Source organism: Physeter macrocephalus, chromosome 6, assembly GCF_002837175.3.
Source record: "Physeter macrocephalus isolate SW-GA chromosome 6, ASM283717v5, whole genome shotgun sequence".
Classification (NCBI taxonomy): Eukaryota; Metazoa; Chordata; class Mammalia; order Artiodactyla; family Physeteridae; genus Physeter; species Physeter macrocephalus.
Window position 1 is genome coordinate 16,061,860 of NC_041219.1, and position 22,838 is coordinate 16,084,697.

General features: G+C 38.8%; 2 protein-coding genes across 17 annotated transcripts in view; one reads left to right on the top strand and one right to left on the bottom strand.

Moving 5' to 3' along the window:
• Positions 1 to 20,690, bottom strand: part of LIN7A (lin-7 homolog A, crumbs cell polarity complex component) — a 238,617-nt gene extending 217,927 nt beyond the window's left edge. For 3 of the 9 annotated variants that reach the window (XM_024122876.3, XM_028490414.2, XM_024122877.3), the window contains exons 1-5: positions 20,452 to 20,690; positions 18,741 to 18,860; positions 16,878 to 16,995; positions 14,314 to 14,408; positions 8,488 to 8,633 (exon numbers count right to left, since the gene is read on the bottom strand). The gene's annotated coding sequence lies outside the window, so the exon portion shown is untranslated. The remainder of the gene's footprint in view (positions 1 to 8,487; positions 8,634 to 14,313; positions 14,409 to 16,877; positions 16,996 to 18,740; positions 18,861 to 20,451) is intronic. The other 6 variants (XM_055085238.1, XM_028490419.2, XM_028490415.2 and 3 more) reach the window with 4 other exon arrangements.
• Positions 20,619 to 22,838, top strand: part of ACSS3 (acyl-CoA synthetase short chain family member 3) — a 151,205-nt gene continuing 148,985 nt past the window's right edge. For 3 of the 8 annotated variants that reach the window (XR_003680075.2, XM_055085226.1, XM_055085232.1), the window contains exon 1: positions 20,755 to 21,139. Coding sequence is in view for 4 of the 8 variants with exons in the window: in XM_055085226.1 (XP_054941201.1) it covers positions 20,832 to 21,139 (308 nt within the window). In the remaining 4 variants the exon portion in view is untranslated. Of the gene's footprint in view, positions 21,140 to 22,338; positions 22,422 to 22,838 lie in introns of those variants that run through there. The other 5 variants (XM_055085227.1, XM_055085235.1, XM_007115331.4 and 2 more) reach the window with 5 other exon arrangements.

Below are 22,838 nucleotides of genomic sequence, written 5' to 3' on the forward strand. Positions count from 1 at the left end.
GCACATGAGGTAAGTAACAAATGAGTACACAGGGCAAAAGTCAGTCACTTTTCTATTATTGCTTATCTAATCCTGAAAAGAATAAATGTTCATGTTTAAGGAAACTGTGTGTTTTTTTTGTTACATTTTTAATTCAAATATTGATTGTGGTCTAAGTGTCATTCAAAACAGTGTTGTTCAAAGACAAAATATGTTGTTTGCTGTGGGCTTGTCATATATGACCTTTACTATGTTGAGGTAGGTTCCCTCTATGCCCACTTTCTGGAGAGTTTTTATCATAAATCGGTGTTGAATTTTGTCAACAGCTTTTTCTGCATCTATCGAGATGATCATATAGTTTTTATTCTTCAGTTTGCTGATATGGTGTATCACATTGATTGAATTGTGTGTATTGAAGAATCCTTGCACTCCTGAGATAAATCCCACTTGATCATGGTGTATGATCCTTTTAATGTATTGTTGGATTCTGTTTGCTAATATTTTGTTGAGGATTTCTGCATCATATTCACCAATTATACTGGTCTCTAATTTTCTTTTTTTGTAGTATCTTTGTCTGGTTTTGGTATCAGGGTGATGGTGGCCTCGTAGAATGAGTTTGGGAGTGTTCCTTCCTCTGCAATTTTTTGGAAGAGTTTGAGAAAGATGGGTGTTAGCCCCTCTCTAAACATTTGATAGAATTCACCTGTGAAGCCATCTGGACCAGGACTTTTGTTTGTTGGAAGACTTTTAACCACAGTTTCAATTTCATTATTTGTGATTGGTCTGTTCACATGTTCTATTTCTTCCTGGTTCAGTCTTGGAAGGTTATACCTTTCTAAACATTTGTCCATTTCTTCCAGGCTACATTTTAATGGCATAGAGTTGCTTGTAGTGGTCTCTTAGCATGCTTTGTATTCTCGTGGTGTCTGTTGTAACTTCCCTTTTTCAGTTCTAACTTTATTGATTTGAGTCCTCTCCCTCTTTTTCTTGATGAGCCTGGGTAAAGGTTTACCAATTTTGTTTATCTTCTCAAAGAACCAGATTTTAGTTTTATTGATCTTTGCTATTACTTTGCTTGTTTCTATTTCATTTATTTCTGCTATGATCTTTATGATTTCTTTTTTTCTACTAACTTTGGTTTTGTTTGTTCTTCTTTCTCTAGTTCCCTTAGGTGTAAGGTTAGATTGTGTATGTGAGATTTTTCTTGTTTCTTCAGGCAGGATTGTATTGTTATAAACTTCCCTCTTACAACTGCTTTTTCTGTGTCCCATAGGTTTTGGATCATCGTGTTTTCATTGTCAGTTGTCTCTAGGTAATTTTTGATTTCCTCTTTGATTTCTTCAGTCATCTCTTGGTTATTTAGTAATGTATTGTTTAGCCTCCATGCATTTGTACTTTTTACATTTTTTTCACTGAAATTGATTTCTAATCTCATAGCATTGTGGTCGCAAAAGATGCTTGATATGATTTCAATTTTCTTAAATTTACCAAGGCTTGATTTGTGACCCAAGATGTGATCTATCCTGGAGAATGTTCCATGTGCACTTGAGAAGAGAGTGTAATCTGCTGTTTTTTGGATGGAATGTCCTATAAATATCAATTAAATCTATCTGGTCTACTGTGTCATTTAAAGCTTGTGTTTCTTTATTACTTTTCTGTCTGGAGGATCTGTCCATTGTTGTAATTGAAGCGTTAAAGTTCCCCACTATTATTGTGTTACTGTTGATTTCCTATTTTATAGCTATTAGCATTTGCCTTATGTATTGATGTGCTCCGATGTTGGGTGCATATATATTTATAATTGTTATATCTTCTGCTTGGATTGATCCATTGATCATTATGTAGTGTCCTTCCTTGTCTCTTGTAACATTCTTTACTGTAATGTCTATTTTATCTGATATGAGTATTGCTACTCCATCTTTTGTCTGATTTCCATTTGCATGGAATATCTTTTTCCATCCCCTCATTTTCACTCTGTATGCGTCCCTAGGTCTGAAGTGGGTCTCTTGTAGACAGCATATAGATGGGTCTTGTTTTTGTATCCATTCAGCGAGCCTGTGTCTTTTGGTTGGAGCATTTAATTCATTCACATTTAAGGTAATTATCGATATGTATGCTCCTATTACCATTTTCTTAATTGTTTTGGGTTTGTTTTTGTAGGTCTTTTTCTTCTCTTGTGTTTCCTACTTAGAGAAGTTACTTTAGCATTTGCTATAGAGCTGGTTTGGTGGTGCTGAATTCTCTTAGCTTTTTTTTTTTTTTAACATGTTTATTGGAGTATAACTGCTTTACAATGGTGTGACAGTTTCTGCTGTATAACAAAGTGAATCAGCTATACATATACATACATCCCCATATCTCCTCCCTCTTGTGTCTCCCTCCCACCCTCCCTATCCCACCCCTCTAGGTGGACACAAAGCACCAAGCTGATCTCCGTGTATTATGTGGCTGCTTCCCACTAGCTATCTATTTATTGGTAGTGTATATATTTCCATGGCACTCTCTCACTTCGTCTCAGTTTACCCTTCCCCCTTCCCATGTCCTTAAGTCCATTCTCTATGTCTGTGTCTTTATACCTTTCCTGACTTCAGGTTCTTAAGAACTTTTTTGTTGTTGTTTTTTACATTCCATATATATGTGTTAGCATGCGGTATTTGTTTTTCTCTTTCTGACTTACTTCACTCTGTATGACAGTCTCTAGGTCCATTCGCCTCACTACAAATAACTCAATTTCGTTTCTTTTTATGGCTGAGTAATATTCCATTGTATATATGTGCCACATCTTTTTTTTTAATCTAGAAATTTTTTATAAACATCTTTATTGCAGTATAATTGCTTTACAATTGTGTGTTAGTTTCTGCTTTATAACAAAGTGAATCAGCTATACATATACATATATCCCCATATCTCCTCCCTCTTGCGTCTCCTTGCCACCCTCCCTATCCCACCCCTCTAGGTAGTCGCAAAGCACAGAGCTGATCTCCCTGTGCTATGTGGCTGCTTCCCACTAGCTATCTATTTTACATTTGCTAATGTATATATGTCCATGCCATTCTCTCACTTCATCCCAGCTTACACTTCCCCCTCCCCGTGTCCTCAAGTTTATTCTCTATGTGTGCATTTTTATTCCTGTCCTGCCCATAGGTTCTTCAGAATCATTTAATTTAATTTAATCAATTAATTAATTTTCTTTTATATTCCATATATATGTGTTAGCACACGGTATTTCTATTTCTCTTTCCGACTTGCTTCATTCTGTATGAGAGACTCTAGGTCCACCCAGTTCACTACAAATAACTAAATTTCGTTTCTTTTTAAGTCTGAGTAATATTCCATTGTATGTATTTGCCACATCTTTATCCATTCATCTGTCGATGGACATTTAGGTTGCTTCCACGTCCTGGCTATTGTAAATAGAGCTGCAATGAACATTGTGGTACATGACTCTTTTTGAATTATGGTTTTCTCAGGCTATATGCCGAGTAGTGGGATTGCTGGGTCGTAGGGCAGTTCTATTTTTAGTTTTTTAAGGAACCTCCATACTGTTCTCCATAGTGGTTGTGTCAACTTACATTTCCACCAACAGTGCAAGAGGGTTCCCTTTTCTCCACACACTCTCCAGTATTTATTCTTTGTAGATTTTTTGATGATGGCCATTCTGACTGGTGTGAGGTGATACCTCATTGTAGTTTTGATTTGCATTTTTCTAATGATTAGTATGTTGAGCATCCTTTCATGTGTTTGTTGGCAATCTTTATATCTTCTGTGGAGAAATGTCTATTTAGGTCTTCTGCCCATTTTTGGATTGGGTTGTTTGTTTTTTTGATATTGAGCAGCATGAGCTGCTTGTAAATTTTGGAGACTAATCCTTTGTCACATGCTTCATTTGCAAATATTTTCTCTCATTCTGAGGGTTGTCTTTTCGTCTTGTTTATGGTTTCCTCTGCTGTGCAAAAGCTTTTAAGTTTCATTAGGTCCCATTTGTTTATTTTTGTTTTTATTTCCATTTCTCTAGGTAGTGGGTCAAAAAGGATCCTGCTGTGATTTAAGTCATGGAGTGTTCTATGTTTTCCTCTAAGAGCTTTATAGTGTCTGGCCTTACATTTAGGTCTTTAATCCATTTTGAGTTTATTTTTGTGTATGGTGTTAGGGAGTGTTCTAATTTCATTATTTTATATGTAGCTGTCTAGTTTTCCCAGCACCATTTATTGAAGAGGCAGTCTTTTCTCCATTGTATATTCTTGCCTCCTTTATCAAAGATAAGGTGACCATATGTATGTGGGTTTACCTCTGGGCTTTGTATTCTGTTTCATTGATCTATATTTCTGTTTTTGTGCCAGTACCATACTGTCTTAATTACTGTAGCTTTGTAGCATAGTCTGAAGTCAGGGAGCCTGATTCCTCCAGCTCTGTTTTACTTTCTCAGGATTGCTTTGGCTGTTTGGAATCTTTTGTGTTTCTGTACAAATTTTAATATTTTTTTGCTCTAGTTCTGTGAAAAATGCCATTGGTAGTTTGATAGGGATTGCATTGAATCTGTAGATTGCTGTGGGTAGTATAGTCATTTTCATAATGTTGATTCTTCCAATCCAAGAACATGGTATATTTCTCCATCTGTTTGTATCGCCTTTAATTTCTTTCATCAGTGTCTTATAGTGTTCTCCATACAGGCCTTTTTGATTCCTTTTATTTCTTTTTCTTCTCTGATTGCTGTGGCTAAAACTTGCAAAATTATGTTGAATAATAGTGGTGAGAGTGTGCAACCTTGTCTGGTTCTTGTTCCTTAATTTCTCTTTCAGATTTTTCATGATTAGTGTATAGGAATGCAAGATATTTCTGTGCATTAATTTTGTACCCTGCTACTTTACCAATTTCATTGATTAGCTTTAGTAGTTTTCTGGTAGCATCTTTAGGATTCTCTGTGTATAGTATCATGTCACCTGCAAACAGTGACAGTTTTACTTTTTTTTTCCAGTTTGGATTCCTTTTATTTCTTTTTCTTCTCTGATTGCTGTGGCTAAAACTTGCAAAATTATGTTGAATAATAGTGGTGAGAGTGTGCAACCTTGTCTGGTTCTTGATCTTAGTGGAAATGGTTTCAGTTTTTCACCATTGAGAACGATGTTTGCTGTGGGTTTGTCGTATATGGCCTTTACTATGTTGAGGTAACTTCCCTCTATGCCTACTTTTTGGAGGGTTTTTGTCATAATTGGGTTTTGAACTTTGTCAAAACTTTTTTCTGCGTCTACTGAGATGATCATATGGTTTTTCTCCTTCAGTCTGTTAATATGGTGTATCACATTGATTGATTTGCATATATTGAAGAATCCTTGCATTCCTGGGATGAACCCCACTAGATCATGTTGTATGATCCTTTTAATGTGCTGTTGGATTCTGTTTGCTAGTATTTTGTTGAGGATTTTTGCATCTATGCTCATCAGTGATAGTCGTCTGTACTTTTCTTTTTTTGTGGCATCTTTGTCTGGTTTTGGTATCAGGGTGATGGTGGCATCAAAGAATGAGTTTGGGAGTGTTCCTCCCTCTGCTATACTTTGAAAGAGTTTGAGAAGGATAGGTGTTAGCTCTTCTCTAAATGTTTGATAGAATTTGCCTGCGAAGTCATCTGATCCTGGGCTTTTGTTTGTTGGAAGATTTTTAATCACACTCTCAATTTCAGTGCTTGTGATTGGTCTGTTCATATTTTCTATTTCTTCCTAATTCAGTCTCGGAAGGTGGTGCTTTTCTAAGAATTTGCCCATTTCTTCCAGGTTGTTCATTTTATTGGCATATAGTTGCTTGTAGTAATGTCTCATGATCCTTTGTATTTCTGCAGTGTCAGTTGTTACTTCTCCTTTTTCATTTCTAATTCTATTGATCTGAATCTTCTCCCTGTTTTTCTTGATGAGTCTGGCTAATGGTTTATCAATTTTAACTATCTTCTCAAAGAACCAGCTTTTAGTTTTAGTGATCTTTGCCATCGTTTTCTTCATTTCTTTTTCATTTATTTCTGATCTGATCTTTATAATTTCTTTCCTTCTGCTAACTTTGGGGGTTTTTTGTTCTTCTTTCTCTAATTGCTTTAGGTGTAAGGTTAGGTTGTTTATTTGCGATGTTTCTTGTTTTTTGACGTAGGATTTTATTGCTATAAATTTCCCTCTTAGAATCGCTTTTGCTGCATCCCATAGGTTTTGGGTTGTCGTGTTTTCGTTGTCATTTTTTTCTAGGTATTTTTTGATTTCCTCTTTGATTTCTTTAGTGATCTCTTGGTTATTCAGTAGTGTATTTAGTAGCCTCCTTGTGTTTGTATTTTCTACAGATTTTTCCTGTAATTGATATATAGTCTCACAGCATTGTGGTTGGAAAAGATACTTGATACAATTTCAATTCTTAAATTTACCAAGGCTTGATTTGTGACCCAAGATATGATCTATCCTGGAGAATGTTCCATGAGCACTTGAGAAGAAAGTATTCTGTTGTTTTTGCATGGAATGTACTGTAAATATCAATTAAATCTATCTTGTTTAATGTGTCATTTAAAGCTTGTGTTTCCTTATTTATTTTCAGTTTGGTTGATCTGTCCTTTGGTGAAAGTGGGGTGTTAAAGTCCCCTACGATGATTTTGTTACTGTCGATTTACCCTTTTATGGCTGTTAGCATTTGCCTGATGTATTGAGGTGCTCCTATGTTTGGTACATAAATATTTACAATTGTTATATCTTCTTCTTGGATTGATCCCTTGATCATTATGTAGTGTCCTTCTTTGTCTCTTGTAACACTCTTTATTTTAAAGTCTATTTTGTCTGATATGAGAATTGCTACTCCAGCTTTCTTTTAATTTCCATTTGCATGGAATATCTTTTTCCATCCCCTCACTTTCAGTCTGTTATGTGTCCCTAGGTCTGAAGTGGGTCTCTTGTAGACAGCATATGTATGGGTCTTGTTTTTGTATCCATTCAGCCAGTCTATGTCTTTTGGTTGGAGCATTTAATCCATTTACGTTTAAGGTAGTTATTCATATGTATGTTCCGATTACCATTTTCTTAATTGTTTTGGGTTTGTTTTTATAGGTCTTTTTCTTCTCTTGTGTTGCCCACTTAGAGAAGTTCCTTTAGCATTTGCTATAGAGCTGGTTTGGTGATGCTGAATTCTCTTAGCTTTTGCTTGTCTGTAATGCTCTTGATTTCTCTGTCGAATCTGAATGAGATCCTTGCTGGGTAGAGTAATCTTGGTTGTAGGTTATTCCCTTTCATCACTTTAAATATATCATGCCACTCCCTTCTGGCTTGTAGAAGTTTTGCTGAGAAATCAGATGGTAACCCTATGGGAGTTCCCTTGTATGTTATTTGTCATTTTCCCCTGTTCCTTTTAATAATTTTTCCTTGTCTTTAATTTTTGTCAGTTTGATTACTATGTGTCTCAGCATGTTTCTCCTTGGGTTTATCGTGCCTGGCACTGTCTGCACTTCCTGGACTTGGGTGGCTATTTCCTTTCCCATGTTAGGGACGTTTTGGACTATAACCTCTTCAAATATTTTCTTGGGTCCTTTCTCTCTCTCTTCTCCTCTGGGATCCCTACAATGCAAATGTTGGTGTGTTTAATGTTGTCCCAGAGTTCTCTTAGGCTGTCTTCATTTCTTTTCATTCTTTTTCTTTATTCTTTACGTGGCAGTGAATTCCATCATTCTGTCTTCCAGGTCACTTATCTGTTTTCTGTTTCAGTTATTCTTCTATAGATTCCTTGTAGTGTATTTTTCATTTTAGTTATTGTATTGTTTATCTCTGTTTGTTTGTTCTCTAATTCTTCCAGGTTTTTTTTTTTTTTTGTGGTACTCTCACTGTTGTGGCCTCTCCCATTGCGGAGCACAGGCTCTGGACGCGCAGGCTCAGTGGCCATGGCTCACGGGCCTAGCCGCTCCGCGGCATGTGGGATCTTCCCGGACCAGGGCACGATCCTGTGTCCCCTGCATCGGTAGGCAGACTCTCAACCACTGCGCCACCAGGGAAGCCCTAGTTGTTTGTTTTTTAATTCTTATAGGTCTTTGTTAAACATTTCTTGCATCTTCTCGATCTTTGCCTCCATTGTTTTTCTGAGGTCCTGGATCATCTTCACTATCATTATACCGAATTCTTTTTCTGGAAGTTTGCCTATCTCCACTTCATTTAATTGTTTTTCTGGGGTTTTATCTTGTTCCTTCAACTGGGACATAGCTCTCTGCCTTTTCATCTTGTCTATCTTTCTGTGACTGTGTTTTTTGTTCCACAGGCTGCAGGACTGTAGTTGTTCTTGCTTCTGCTGCCTGCCCTCTGGCGGATGAGGCTACGTAAGAGGCTTGTGCAAGCTTCCTGATGGGAGGGACTCTGTGTGTGTCTTTTTTTCCCTTATTCATTCACTCACTCTTTAAGTCAATTGGTCAATCAGATACAGTCTCCAGAAAACACCTATTAAATATCTACCATGTAACATTGCCATGCTAGATATCAAAGATACCAAGATAAGCCTGATCCTTACCCTCAGAAGTTAGAGTTTACTGTGGCAGAGAGTGGATTGTGATAAGTACTAAGACAGTGGAAACAGAGGCACCTACTATACTTAGAAAAGGCTTCCTGGAAGAGGCAATATACAAGGAGAGATCTTCAGGCTGAGGAGGAATTATCCTAGGAAAAAAGAAAAGAATGGTCTAGCAAAATAAAACAATGTGTATTAGCAGAGGAGAGTGAGAACCAGTCATAAAGCAACTTGGAGATGTGGTAAGAGATGAGGAAGGGGAGGTAAAGAGAGGATAGGTCATGGAGGGCCTTGTAAGTTAGGTTGAAGAATTTGGAGTTTATCTGGAGTACACTAGGCAAATCAAGTTATTCCCCAGTTTCTCTTCTGTCTCTGACCTGAATGGTCCATTTTTGGGGTCATAATTTGGCATAAAGTCTTCTGTGAGTTTTCTCAAGTGTACAGTCATGCTTCTGTTGTCATCACTGCCATTACTGAGTATTTTGGACTATACATTCTGCACATTTAAACATTTATATCCTGCTGGGTACAGTCTTCCTTTGTGATCTATATGTCAAATAGTCTAGTATTTCAAGGTCCCTTGTAAAATATTTTCTGTTAATTTCTTTACTTGAGTGCTTATGCCTCAGTTTTTTTTGAATAATAAATTATCTGTGATTGTAAAAAAAAAAAAAAAGTCTAGTATCACGGCAGATACTGTTTGCACATTGACCATGGGGCTATCTGAAACTGAAATTAACGCTATTACTTGATGCTTCTGGACTATTCCATGTATGGGTCTCTTTTCTCGGCAGCCCAGGAAGATCCATTTCTCCTTTCTCCAAGGTAACTTGATGCTGCCCTAGTAAAATGCAATGGGGACTATAACCCTCCAGGAAACAACACTGTCTGACACCCACACCCACACCCACACACACTCATGTACATGTACTTAAAAGCCTCCAATTTCCTGTGAAGATAAGTTCCATATTATTTTATGTAGCTTAAAAAGCACTAAGACGACCTTACAAGTCCTGGCCATGTCTTCACTTGACCGTTAGTAACCACTGTGTCTGGGTAAGGTGAGATGGGGTAGGGAGAATACAAAGAGGCTCAAGTGTGCTCCAGACAGAGGTTACAGCATGGCCAGAGATGAAGAAGAGAAAAGCATATGTCTATCTGAACCTCTGAAAAAATTATAGCCATTTTCATAAGCTTTTTCCTCTGCTTGGAACACTCTTGTACCTTGTTTCTTGCTCAACCCCTGTCTATTATTGCATTTTCACACTTAAAAATCATGTCCTTCAAGCAGCCTTCTCTGGCTTACCTCCTTCCCCCACTTTTTTCAAGAATGATCATGTACTCCCATACTCCCACAGCACTTTTCTTGTAATAGATTATTTAATTTTCTTTCCTTACTAAACTATAAATTTGATGACAACAGAATCTTGCTCCTGTTATATTCCAATTAGCCAACAGAATGCTTGGCATATACCTGATGCCTAATAAATACATGTTGAATGAATGAATGGAAATAACCACTTGTTTAGTACCAATTATGAATTAGGCACTGCATCAAGTGCTTTATATGCATTATCTCACTTAAGCTCACCAGTATTATTCCTATTTTACACACGAGGAAACTGAGTCTTAGAATAAGAGACTTGCTCCAAATCACACAGCTAATAAGTGATAGAGCAAGGACTGAAAGCAAGGACTGTCTGATTCAGGAGCCTGAACTCCTAACCTCTCTATTATAACAATTTCTCCCTGGTTCTCCCTATTATATTTACTCATTTGTTTTTGTTGAACTGGGATTTACAACTTGTTTGGCCTATATCAAAGTTTATTCCAGTGAGTGGAAAAAAAAATCATAGTTTTTAAATGTTCTTAAGTTTCTCCATTTCTCTCTCCTCTTGGATAAATGTTAGCTACACATGTTCATTGTCAATGTTCACACTTGTATTTTGACCTGATGTATTTTCAAACTGTACACCTCAAATTTTGTTAATTTGCCTCTACCATATGGTTAGACATCTTGGTTCTTTTTCTTAATAAGAGGGGAGGTTACAGATAAGTTTAAAGTAGAGTTAAAATAGTTATGCTCTTTTGTTCTTAATAAATCTGTTTTGATTGCATGCCAATGGTATTACTATTATTTAAAAAAAATTTTTTAACCTATGTTCCATTTCCAAAGAGAAATTTGAAGTGGGTTGTGTTTTTTCCTTGGGAAGCTTTCTGATTGTTATCTTTCTAACCTAAGCTGATTAAGTGTAGTTTTGAGAGACAGAGGAAGAATACTGCTTACAAACCCCAAATCTCTTACATCTAGATCTTGCACAAAAACCTTGATCAAATTACCAAAAGTAAAATTGCAGCAGTTCAGTTAAACATTCACAGGATTATTTATTTTGAATTGACTTAAATGTATATTGCAATAAATCACTTAAATGTTTTCTAATACTATTTGTGGAGAAACAAGTCAACTTTGGGGTTATCATAACAATCACAAAAAAATCTGATTACCATTCAGTTATATACAACATAACTAAATCTCTAGGATAGATTTAATTTAGTTTTTACAGTAAAAGTCTTTGCTTTGCTCTATGTAGTTATTTTGTCTTTCATAGAAATTTAAGAATTTTGTTACATATTTTAATTACAACTTAATTATAATAGTTTGGTCTTTCTAATTACCACAATGCACTTACAGTGTTGAGATTCAAATTTATTTTCCTTCTATAGAGTCTTATAGAGGGCTACTACATGCAGCATTGTCAAAATCAACGGGCATTGCACATGAGGTAAGTAACAAATGAGTACACAGGGCAAAAGTCAGTCACTTTTCTATTATTGCTTATCTAATCCTGAAAAGAATAAATGTTCATGTTTAAGGAAACTGTGTGTTTTTTTTGTTACATTTTTAATTCAAATATTGATTGTGGTCTAAGTGTCATTCAAAACAGTGTTGTTCAAAGACAAAATATTTAGTTCACTTCCTAAAGCATCTGATCCCAGGAAGACAAATTATAAATTACAAAGGAGGCGTCTACTTAACTGAGCTTCTGCCTCTTCTGTACTTGTTTATACCAGGTGACTCTTGTTTGTTTTTAATGTTTTCCCATCACAGAGAACATACATGGGAAAAGCATGGTCTTGATGATGTCAAGGAGAATGTTTTTGAGGAAAGGGGTGAGGAATATCTTTAAAATGACTGATCTTCTTTCTAAGGTTAGTAGGTTAAGAACTTTATTAAGCAGACTGGATGTTCTGGGTCTAGAATAGCCATTGAGTGTACTCCAGTTTGGAAAATTACTATCAGTTATGACAGTGAATGAATAAGGGGTATTTGGCAGTATTAAAATTGTACTTTTTTGAGGGGGGCGCTAATGCACTCAACTTTTCTTGAGTCTTATGAAGTCCAGAGTGGGGTTTGAGATGTTGACGTTTGGGGGGTTTTGTCTGGTTGGTTGTTTAGGTTTTGTTCTTGTTTGTTTGTTTGTTGGTTGGTTGTTTGCAAGGGGAGAGGGTGAAATTTCCTTATAGCTCTCTAATATGGACCTGAGAAGAGAATTAGCAAAGGCTAAGAATGATTGAAGAATTAAGTGCCTGTCTACACAACAGGTAAAACTGGAATACAGAATCTAGGAGAAAGGGCTTCCTGAACTTGAGTCAAGGTGGGATTCAGTATTAAAGTTCCATAAGATATAAACATCGTAGAAAAAAGAGACAGGGTGTCATTAGCAAACCCAAAGCCACCTCTTTGAAGGCCTTTTGTTACAGATGTCAGATTCAGGAGCTAATGGTTATGGTAAGGACCAGAATAGGAGGCTCAAAACCCCAAAACTTTAAAAGCATAAATCAGATGCACTTCTGTTTTTGAAATCCATCCAATAGCTCTCAACTGCATTTAGAGTAAAATCTAAATTCCTTTCTGTAGTCTATAAGGTCCTTCATGATCTAGCTCTTCCTGTCTCTAATACAGCAACTCTCAACCTTTAAACATGCTTCAACATCACTTGTTAACTTTCTAACTCCCATACCTATCAAGCTTGTTCCATCCACAGAGACCTTGAAAGTGTTCCATCTGTCCCTCTCTCTAAAGTTCTCTTCCCCCAGATACTCACATTGGCAGTTCCTTCCTGTAGATCAGGTCTTAGTTTAAATATCGCCTCCTAAGGGAATTTGCTCACTTGCCCTTTATTTTGTTTTATTTTTATCATAGCCCACATCCTTATCTCAAATATAGTTATATGTTGTGTTATAGTGTGCTAAGTTATTATTTTCTATATCTGACTACTAGAACATATACATCATGCGATCTAACAAAAAGCGTCTGTCTTCTTGGCCTCTGTATCCATGTACGCCTGACATATAGTTGATATTCAATAGCTCTTTGCTGAAAGGGCTACCTGAACAAATGAGCATACATTGAACTAGTCATGTCTCCAAGCAGAATAACAGAGGAGTTTTGGAGCCGGTGAAGGTCCAGGAAGTCACTCAACATCTGGAAGGTTTGGCAGAAGTTTGTCAGGGCACAATCATGACTGGGAGGCCAAATCTTTCATAAATAGAAATTCATGAACCTGGACAATTCTGGAATCCAGCTCCAGGAGCAATACTCCAAGCCCTAAGAGGCTCCCAAATTATTCCTAAATAGCATAGGTGCTTCAGTTAATAAACTACTCCTTAGGTAATTGCATTTGGATATTGCATTAGCTCTTTTAGAATAGTAAGCTTCAGTCTTCATAGCTTTAGATTGCTCTTGCCCATAACTTGGCTCACTTAATGCTTGTAATAACTCTTTTAGGATAGTAACCTTTTGTCCTATTACTGCAGATTCATTTTAATAAATTCTATTGGCTGTAACATAGCACTTTTAGAATTTATATTAACTCTTTGAGGTCAACAGTTAAACATCATTAAATGCACTGAAGCAGGATTATTCTTGCTTGATTTAGGGAGGATCTTAAACCCTTAAACATTTTCTGAAAAATAAGTGTATTAATCAGGTAGTGCCCCCTACAATTTATAAACATGATCTATGAAAATATAACTTTCGGTTATCCTTTTGGCGAAGATATAAAACGTTTATTTAAAAAATAGATTATGGGATGTGAAGGCAAATTTGTACTTTAACGTGAAACAAATGGAACAAAGCAGAGTCTGGATTGGAACAGAGCAGATCAGTTGTTCTCAAGCTTTTACATTCTGCAATTCTCTCTTAAGTGGCACAATCCCTGTACACACATGTACACAAACACAGACAACATGCCACTAATTTGGTCATTCATTCAACTAACTTGTATTAAGAAGTGTTTGCTGTGTGTGGGAACTGTGTAAGGTATAGGGACACTGAGGCTAAACAAACATTATAATACATATTCCTGCAGGGGCTCACAGTCTTCCAGGGGAGAAGGGTTGGTAAAGGTAATTACAGTTGTGTATGCTATAACAAATATATGAATAGGGCAGAGAAAAGCAAGGGCTCACCTGCTTAATGTGATCAGGGAATGCATCCAGGAGATGAAGAGATTTGTACTGAATCCTAAAGAGAGAGTTGGAAGCGTTGCCAAGGTAAAGAAGGCACTGCAGCCAGAAGGAAGATTTGTGGAAGCTGAAGGACTAGGATTTTATAGGGAACTGTGAGAAGCCAGGTATGAATAGAGCCAGGTGTGTGCATGTAGGAAAAGGCAGTATATACAAAGTGTAGAAGAACTATTTGGCAACACTGTTGACAGTTTGGTAAGGGGCTATAATTCTTTCCTGTTCAAGATTTTAGTATCCTTGGTCTTTGCCCATGTTAATAAGTAAAATCCAGTCACTACGACAAACCAAAAATATTCTTACTTTTGGCAGCCAGCCTCCAAGATGGTCCCCAATCATCCAGACTCTTCCTATTCACACCCTTGTATAGTCTCCTCCCACATTGTACCGAAGTTTGTCTGTGTGACCAATAGCATAAAGGAGAAGTGATAAATTGCCCTTCTGAGATGAGATTGGGGTATAAAAGATTGTAGAGTCTGTCTTGGTCTCTCTCTCACTCTCTCTCTCTCTCTCTCTCTCTCTCTCTCTCTCTCACACACACACACACACACACACACACACACACATCACATCACATCACTTAATCAATCCATCACTCAATCATTCACCTTGCTCAGGGGAAAGCCAGCTGCCATGTCCTCTGAACAGCCCCTTGAACTGAAGCTTTCTGCCAACAGCCATGTAAGTGAGCATGAACTCGATACCCCTGCCCATTGACATGATCATACTTCTGACCAACAGACCACCTGGCTACCACTTGATTAGAGCCAGAACCACTCAGCTAACTAACTCAGCCTGATTCCAGATCCAGAGAAGCTCATATGAGATAATAAATATCTGTTGTTTTAAGCTGCTCAGTTAGGGAATAATTTATTAGACAGCAATAGATAATAGTACACTACTCATTTCCAAATGCCCTCTAGGGGAGCAGAATAGATCCCAAGTGAAACCGGCAGGTCTATGCTAAAGACTGTGGGCTTTGGACTTCTCACCATAGGCAGGTGGGAAGCCACTGACAGACTTTAGGCAAGATGGTGATACAATTGATTTATGTTTTAGAATGATTACTTCTGCCTTAATCCTAGGGTCTTCCATTCCATTTTTGGGTCCTCCACTATTGCTTTTTCATCGGCTTCTAAAGGGCCTAACAAACTATACGGCACTTGCTGACATGTTTTCTTCCTGACTAGACTGTGAGCTACTTAGGAACAGAGATGGATTTATTAGTACCTCTTAGTCATTTATAAACAATTCTTTGTGTTCCTAGAATCCTGCTGAGCATGGGGAGGGAGAGGCGCTCAGTAAACCCCTGTGAATTAATTGAGTGATAGGAGATAGTTGAACCTGCAGAAAGGGAGCTGGGCTAGCAGGGTACTAGATTAGCTCGCTGAAGGAGTGACGAAGGAATGGACTTTAGAAATGTCAAAGGAGAAGAAAGCAGAAATTAGTCATTTCACACACACATACATTTTTAGTTAGTTTTGCAGGTGCAATCGTCTATCAAAAAAACCAAATCTTTGTACTGTCTCCTGGGGTTGTCACAGCAGAGATGAAAGGAGATTCCCAGCAATATTACTTGAAGTTCGTAGGTATGAAACAATGTTACCAAAAAAATGATAAAAAATAAAAATACCAGTAACAGTTTTCTTACTCTTTCAAAACTGATAAGTTTGTTTATACTAGGCTAATAAAAGGTTCAGTGGGAAGAAGCAATATAATTTTATAGAGAAACTCTATATCCACATACAGTTATAAGTATATAAAGAGGCAAACTTTATATTCACACCAAGTTCTAAGAGTATCTGGATTAAGCAAAAAAAAAGCAAGTGTAAGCAAATAACAAAGAGAAGTCCATTGAAATCCTTTTTATACACAAAATAACTCCACTGGGAATTCTGAACACACTCTAGAGCTCTAAATATTCAGGTCTTCAATTCTAAAAACAGGTAGGGATTTGTATCAACAGGTAAAACAGAAAAGTATCACAAGAGTCATTTAAAGTCTCATCATTCAGAATGATGGTTGGAAAAAGTGTCCAAATACTTTATAATTTTCTCATGCATGTAAATGAGATATCTATTTTCATGATCTACTTAAAGTAAGCAATTTCTTTGTCGCCATATTTTCTTCAATTTTAAAATAGCTTCATTTGAAAGACTTGTGTTGTCTTTAAAACCCCCAAATGATATTACCCACTTCCTTGTTACATAAGAGCAGCTCTTGTTTTGGTTAACTGGACTTGTTTTTCATTTTCTAGTTTAATTTTATATCTTCCTAACACACAAACACACACACACACACACACACACACACACACACACACACATTGGTAACCCAAAGTAATGTTAGGTAATCAACTACACTTTATGAACAATTTTATTATAAAGGATATTTTTCCTTTTCATCATTTGTTCCCTGAAAATGAGATCATTTCTTATATATTTAAAGTATTATTACAAAAAATTGAGTAACAAGCAGTGGCTTTGGTTTAAGAATATAAAACAGAAACAGAATACTTTCTTAGGAATTATCTAGGAAGAAGAATTAAAATGATCTCTCAAGGATTTCGGTGATCTGATTAAAATATTAGCCATTTTTACTGGATTTTCCATCACAACTGCATTGATGAGATTTCCCCCCCTCAATTGTAAATTGCTATACAGATAAAAACAAAAACAAACAAAAAAATGAAAAAAAAAAACCCCTAAGAACTTGAAAAAAATGATTGGAAATATTTGCCTAGGTCGTTCCTTTTCCAGTTTTTCTCAAATAAAAACAACTACATTTTTATTACCTTTTACTAATTAACATTAAATTTTAGGATTTTTTTAAGAAATAAAAATAAGGCTGGTGGATGAATCCCATACCTTATATTTGGTTGCTAGAATGAACTGAAGTTGTAGAGTTCTTCCCATCCACTGGAATGTTATTTGTTTTAAAACAATTCTTACATCCTCCTTTTTCTCCTTGCCTTTATTGCAATTACTATGTGGGCAAAAAGAAGAAAGTTTCAAAATAGGAGTCTATAATTACATTACTATTAGTCATTTCACTTTAGAAGTTTTAAAAATATTTACTAAGCCATGAAAATCAGCATATTTTCCAGAAATTCTTTGCTAAATCAGAATAAATCTGCAGTGTTTCTGCAGGCTCAAATTTCAGCTCAGCATGTACCTGCTGCAGAGATAAAGTAAGTTTTGCAAATGATTCCATGTGTACTTCCCAAGTTTTCATAATATCCAGGAAATTCAATATATAACATTTTTGCTTCTGTCATAAGTAAAAATCTTAGTAGTTCTAATCCTTACCCAAAGTTAGACATTTAACTCTTAACAAATTTATGCAAAAATTTGAATTGTGTGATCAGCAGAATACATGACCAGGGTAGTCTATACTTACTTTTAAATTGTGTACTCTTTAATCCCTCTTACTCTCTCTGCTAAAAAAGTTAGCCTGTACTAAGAATGACTGATCCTAGGCAGAAATTGTAATCCTAGAAAAAATTAAATTGTAGGATGCCTGTATCTTTTTCCTCTTTTAATTCGAATTCCACTCTGCTCTTCTAATTTTCAGCAACTTTTTCTTAGGCATTAAGTATTCCAACGCCAATTTCCTCCCTTCCGCTCATTCCTTCTTGAGCAGTCTTTCACACTTTTTGATTCTCTTCACTCTTTCCTTCATTATTATGCTTTTTCCATTTACTAGAAAGTTTCTCTCAGATAATCTGATCTTTGTCTAAGATTTCTTTAAAATGTCATCTTGAATAGCATATTAAATATACCATTTACTGCCATACAATGAAATAAATATTGTACTTATAAAAAGCTGGAATTTTAGAGGGCTTGAACACTGAAAAGATTGCAACTACTTTGTCCCCAAATTAGTCAAAAATCTAATTTTATTTTTTGAAGCAGTATGGAATGTACATGCATGTTTCAATCAAAATAATTTCTTGCAAAAATTTCTAACTGTAAAATTTTAAGGGTGTTAATGAAGCTGGAGGTTTGGGGGTTGATTTTTTGGAGTGGCTGTTTGATCACAGGCTTTAAATTACCTTCGTTTGCTACTGCCTTGGTGCTAAGCAATTTACACATTTTTAAATCTTGCAACAATCCTGTGAGGTAAGGATTATCAGCCTCAAAATACAGATACTGAAATTACGGTGTAGGGAAATTAGCTCATTTTCCTAGTTTTCCCACCTAATTATGGTCAGTACTAGGATTCAAACCGAGTCTCAATGGCTAATGATTTTAAGCTTTTCACATGCTTAGCGATAGTCAACAGGTTTTTAGTGTCAAAGGTGAATGGTCTCAAACTCAGGTTCTGGCCTGCATTTGACACTATTTTGCAGCTCTCTATCTGGCTCAAGTTTCTAGTCTTAACTGCCCACTCCTGTTCTGCCTCTCTACTACACTCCTCCTGTGCTGTACTGTTACGCTCTTCCCTTGGCTTGAAATGGAACTTACATTCACAATCTGTTCTGTAAAATTACTTAAAACATGACAATGTACTGCAGGGTCCAGAGAAAATGGTTCCACCCAGCAGTGTGGGGGGGTCTAATTTCATCTCACACAATCTTTTAATTAGTCCTTTTGTTTTTAAGCCCTTAACCTTCATTCTGAACCTCCAGGGGAACCCAGGGCCTCCAAATCCTGAGGCATTTCAGGTGTGTGATGAGGAAATCCATTTTCTCCATTCACCTCCCCCTGCCCCCCACCCCAGTCACATACCATGAATTCATTTTCTTTCCATTCTCTCACTTGTTTTCTTGTCCTCTCCTGTTCTCTTTGTTCTTCTGGGTGTTTATCATCACCACCACCACCACCGTACTTTCTTTTTCAGTGAGGTTTCTAGAAGAAGAGGAATGGATATGGGTATTCACCTTGTCATATTTTATTGGAAGTCTAAAATCTTTCTTCTTTTTAATAATCATCCTGGTGTGACAATTATGGACTTTGGAGTCAGATTCTCCACCTTTTTCAGGTTGGGGCACAGAGAGAAAATGGTCTTTGTAGAGTATGCTGGGGTGGGTGGCAGGACTAACCTGAGGAGCCTGTGCACCTTGAATTACTGGTGTGCCAGGATATCCATCACACAGCCTCAAGGTGGTAAACACTGGGGTTATATTTCCCGCTTCTTAGTCCTTGGGAAATACAGGAGCTAACATATTTGAAAGTGCCAGCACAATGTGGATACACAGTAAGAGCCAGTAGAGATCTGCCTGCTTCCTTCATATCCCGCCCAACAAGTCACAACTTACACAATGCAGGGGCTCACATACCGGTTAAGCAAACGACTAAGATGGACATCACTTTAATACAATAGGGGATGATTTGGGGTCAGAGGACCTTGTAGACCAGACAGCAGCATTAGACGGCTGGGCAGAGGAAAGGAGGAGGCCAGGAGGTTATCTGGCTTCCTAACTCTCTCTGCATTCAAATAGTGACAAGTGCCTTTTGCTATTGGAAATCATTTGCTGTGAGGCCTTCGGTAGAGAGTAGGCTGCAGGTGTTAGGGAAAAGTCTAGTGCCTACTTAGTTGAAAGGGAATAGCTGAGGTGATTATTTAAAGAAATGTTCTTTGTTTTGCGTTAGAGTTATCTCTGTTCTGTTTAACCTTTATCTTCACATTATTCTTTTCCTGCAGAAAAAAAAATCTGTTTACAATCTTCCTAGGGTTGGGGCATTCATTATTTCTCACTTCAGATTTGGGAATACACATCTTTACATTTACTGCAAACACCGTCACCCCAAACAGAATATGTTTGGCGTAACAAAGGCAAACGAGAGCGCATCTGAAATTCAATAACGGGTAGAAAAACCAGGGAAGGAATCTGAAGAATGTTAAACCCAGGCGGTAATCTATACCGCCTTTCTCTTTTAATTTTCCTCAGCTTCCTCTTTTCCTCTTTTGATTCATCTTGACTTTGCTCTTCCTTTGGGCTTAAATTTGGTTTTGGAGGGGGGCGTGGGGTCTCATCCAAAAAAAGGGCAAAGAAACTCCAAACAGGCAAATGGGCAGGGAGGAAAAGCAACAAGTCACTCTGCTTTCTGCCTAGATCCTGCGGGGAGTCCAGTCGGCAAGTGAATCCCCATTCCAACGGCGTAACCTTCCCCAGGGCCAGTCAGCCCCAAAGCACTTCCCAACTCGGTCGGGCAACCTCCCTCCACTCCTCCTCCTCTCTCAGCTGTCGGGAAATCCTGGAGCAGCCCTTGCCCAGGCGCCACTTGTTTGTTAAATAGCCGAGGATGGAGCTTTGTTTTAAAGAGAAAGAAATAAAACTCGACACTTCAGGGGCTGGGCCGCAGAGCGCAGCTTGGCGGATTCCCCCTGCGGGCCGAGGCGCGGCCGCTCCACCGGCTGGCTCTCCAGAGACCAACCCCGAGAAGCTGCGCACAGCTTGTTTGTTGGAAAACAAAGAATTGGGTCCGTCGGCCTCACCTTAGGGGTACCTGTGCGTCGGAGAAGGGAGGCCGCTCTGCAGCCTGAGGGCGGTTTTCCAGAAGAAGTCGCGGAGCTGGAGACGAGCGGAGGCGTCGGGTTTCGCGCGGCGCCGCTCTCGCCCCGCGCGGGGACGCTGTGAGCCCCCCTCCCCGCCCCCCCTGCAGCCTGTGGCTTCCCCCGCCGCTCCAGGTCGGTTTTTCCCGGCGACTCCAGTGTGACTTCCAAACTCCCGGGCTCCGGGCACACCTCGGAATTTGCCCCCGCCTCCCGCCTGCTCCCCTCGGGCCCCAGGAAGTCGCGAGCGCCCCAGGGGTCGCCCGTGGAGTGGGCTCGGGACCGCGGGCAGCGCAGCCTGCAGGGGGGCGCTGCCGGCAGCGATGAAGCCATCTTGGCTGCAGTGTCGCAAAGTCACCGGCGCCGGGGGACTCGGGGGGTCCCTGCCCGCGTCCTCTCCCGCCCGGGGAGCCGGCCCGGCCCGCAGGGCGTACGTGGCCCCCGGCCCACGGGGCGCTCTCGGGGGCCGGGGCTGCCGGGCGCTGTCCTCGGGCGGCTGCGAGTACAAGACCCACTTCGCGGCCTCGGTGGCCGACCCCGAGAGGTTCTGGGGCAAAGCCGCGGAGCAGATCAGCTGGTACAAGCCCTGGACCAAAACGCTGGAGAACAGACATTCGCCTTCCACCAGTTGGTAAGTGACGCCTTCGCCCACCCCCCTCTCTCTTGGGTGCCAAGGCTTCGCGTCCCCTGCACCGGCACCTGGAGTTCTTTTGGGAAAGAGAATGAGACTGGAGATGTGCTCAGGCCTTTTAATTTGTGTTTAATTTCAATTTCGTAGTCAGCTCTTTTGCCTTGTCCTGAAGGATTCGGTTACCTATTGTGAGTCCCGCTTCCTATAGACCAGAAATTTACCTGTATGGCAGGGCTCTGCTTAGTTGAGCAAGAGCCAGCCCCCAGGGACAGCACAGTCTAGTATGGGAAGCAGCCACTGGGAAACAAGTGCAAGAAGAGGGATAAACTAGGGGAGTGTTACTAAGTATCCACACACTCGGAGGAAGAGAGTCAAGGAACGACTTCAATACGATCACACCTAAGTAGGGTTTGCAAGGTTGAATATGTCTTCTCAAAGTCCACAGGGTCCTAATTATTAAAGTCCACGAGGTGGAACACAGGTTGAAATTTGACTGTTGATATGGTTGCGAATAATTGTGTTGGCTGGAGAGGTGGGAAAGGGAGCTGGTGAGTCAGGGGTTGGTTTGGGAAGGGATTTAGGTATCATGCCAAGTAGCTCGGATTAGGTCCACAGCCCTGTCCTGTATATGAAGCTGCAGTACGGGGTACCCAGAAAGAATACGCATACAGGTAGGTGGTGCTAGAAATCATGGTAGGAATGAAGTTTTTTGTTTTTCGTTTTTCTCCTAGAGTTGCAGTTATAAGTAGTTGTAAACATTGTTTTTATATTGTAACAAACAGAGATACATTTGTAGAATAAATGTCAAACTTGCCAGAGTATTAAGGATGAGTCACACAGTCAGAACTCAAGAGTTGTGGCTGCTCTTTGGGCCATGGGCCTTAAGAGTGTGGTTGCTTTCATCAGCTAGCCATTAGGGAGAGATGTTTCCTGTAAAAGTTTGCAAAACACTGCAGTGGGGTTTCCCACTACCATTTCCAAGTTCCCATCACTGAGATGGGGTAATGACATGGTCAGGTTTGCATTTGACAAATGCCCTTTTTTTTTTTTAACATCTTTATTGGAGTATAATTGCTTTACAATGGTGTGTTAAGTAAGTTTCTGCTTTATAACAAAGTGAATCAGCTATATATATACATATATCCCCATATCTCCTCCCTCTTGTGTCTCCCTCCCACCCTCCCTATCCCATCCCTCTAGGTGGTCACAAAGCTCCCAGTTGATCTCCCTGTGCTATGCGGCTGCTTCCCACTAGCTATCTATTTTACATTTGGTGGTATAGGTAAGTCCATGCCACTCTCTCACTTCGTCCCAGCTTACCCTTCCCCCTCCCGGTGTCCTCAAGTCCATTCTCTAGTAGGTCTGCGTCTTTATTCCTGTCCTGCCCCTAGGTTCTTCAGAACCATTTCGTTTTTGTTTTTGTTTTTTTTTTTTAGATTCCATATATATGTGTTAACATACGGTATTTGTTTTTCTCTTTCTGACTTCATTCTGTATGACAGTCTCTAGGTCCATCCACCTCACCTACAAATAACTCAATTTCATTTCTTTTTATGGCTGAGTAATATTCCATTGTATATATGTGCCACATCTTCTTTATCCATTCATCTGTCAATGGACATTTAGGTTGCTTCCATGTCCAGGCTATTGTAAATAGAGCTGCAGTGAACATTGTGGTACATGACTCTTTGAATTATGG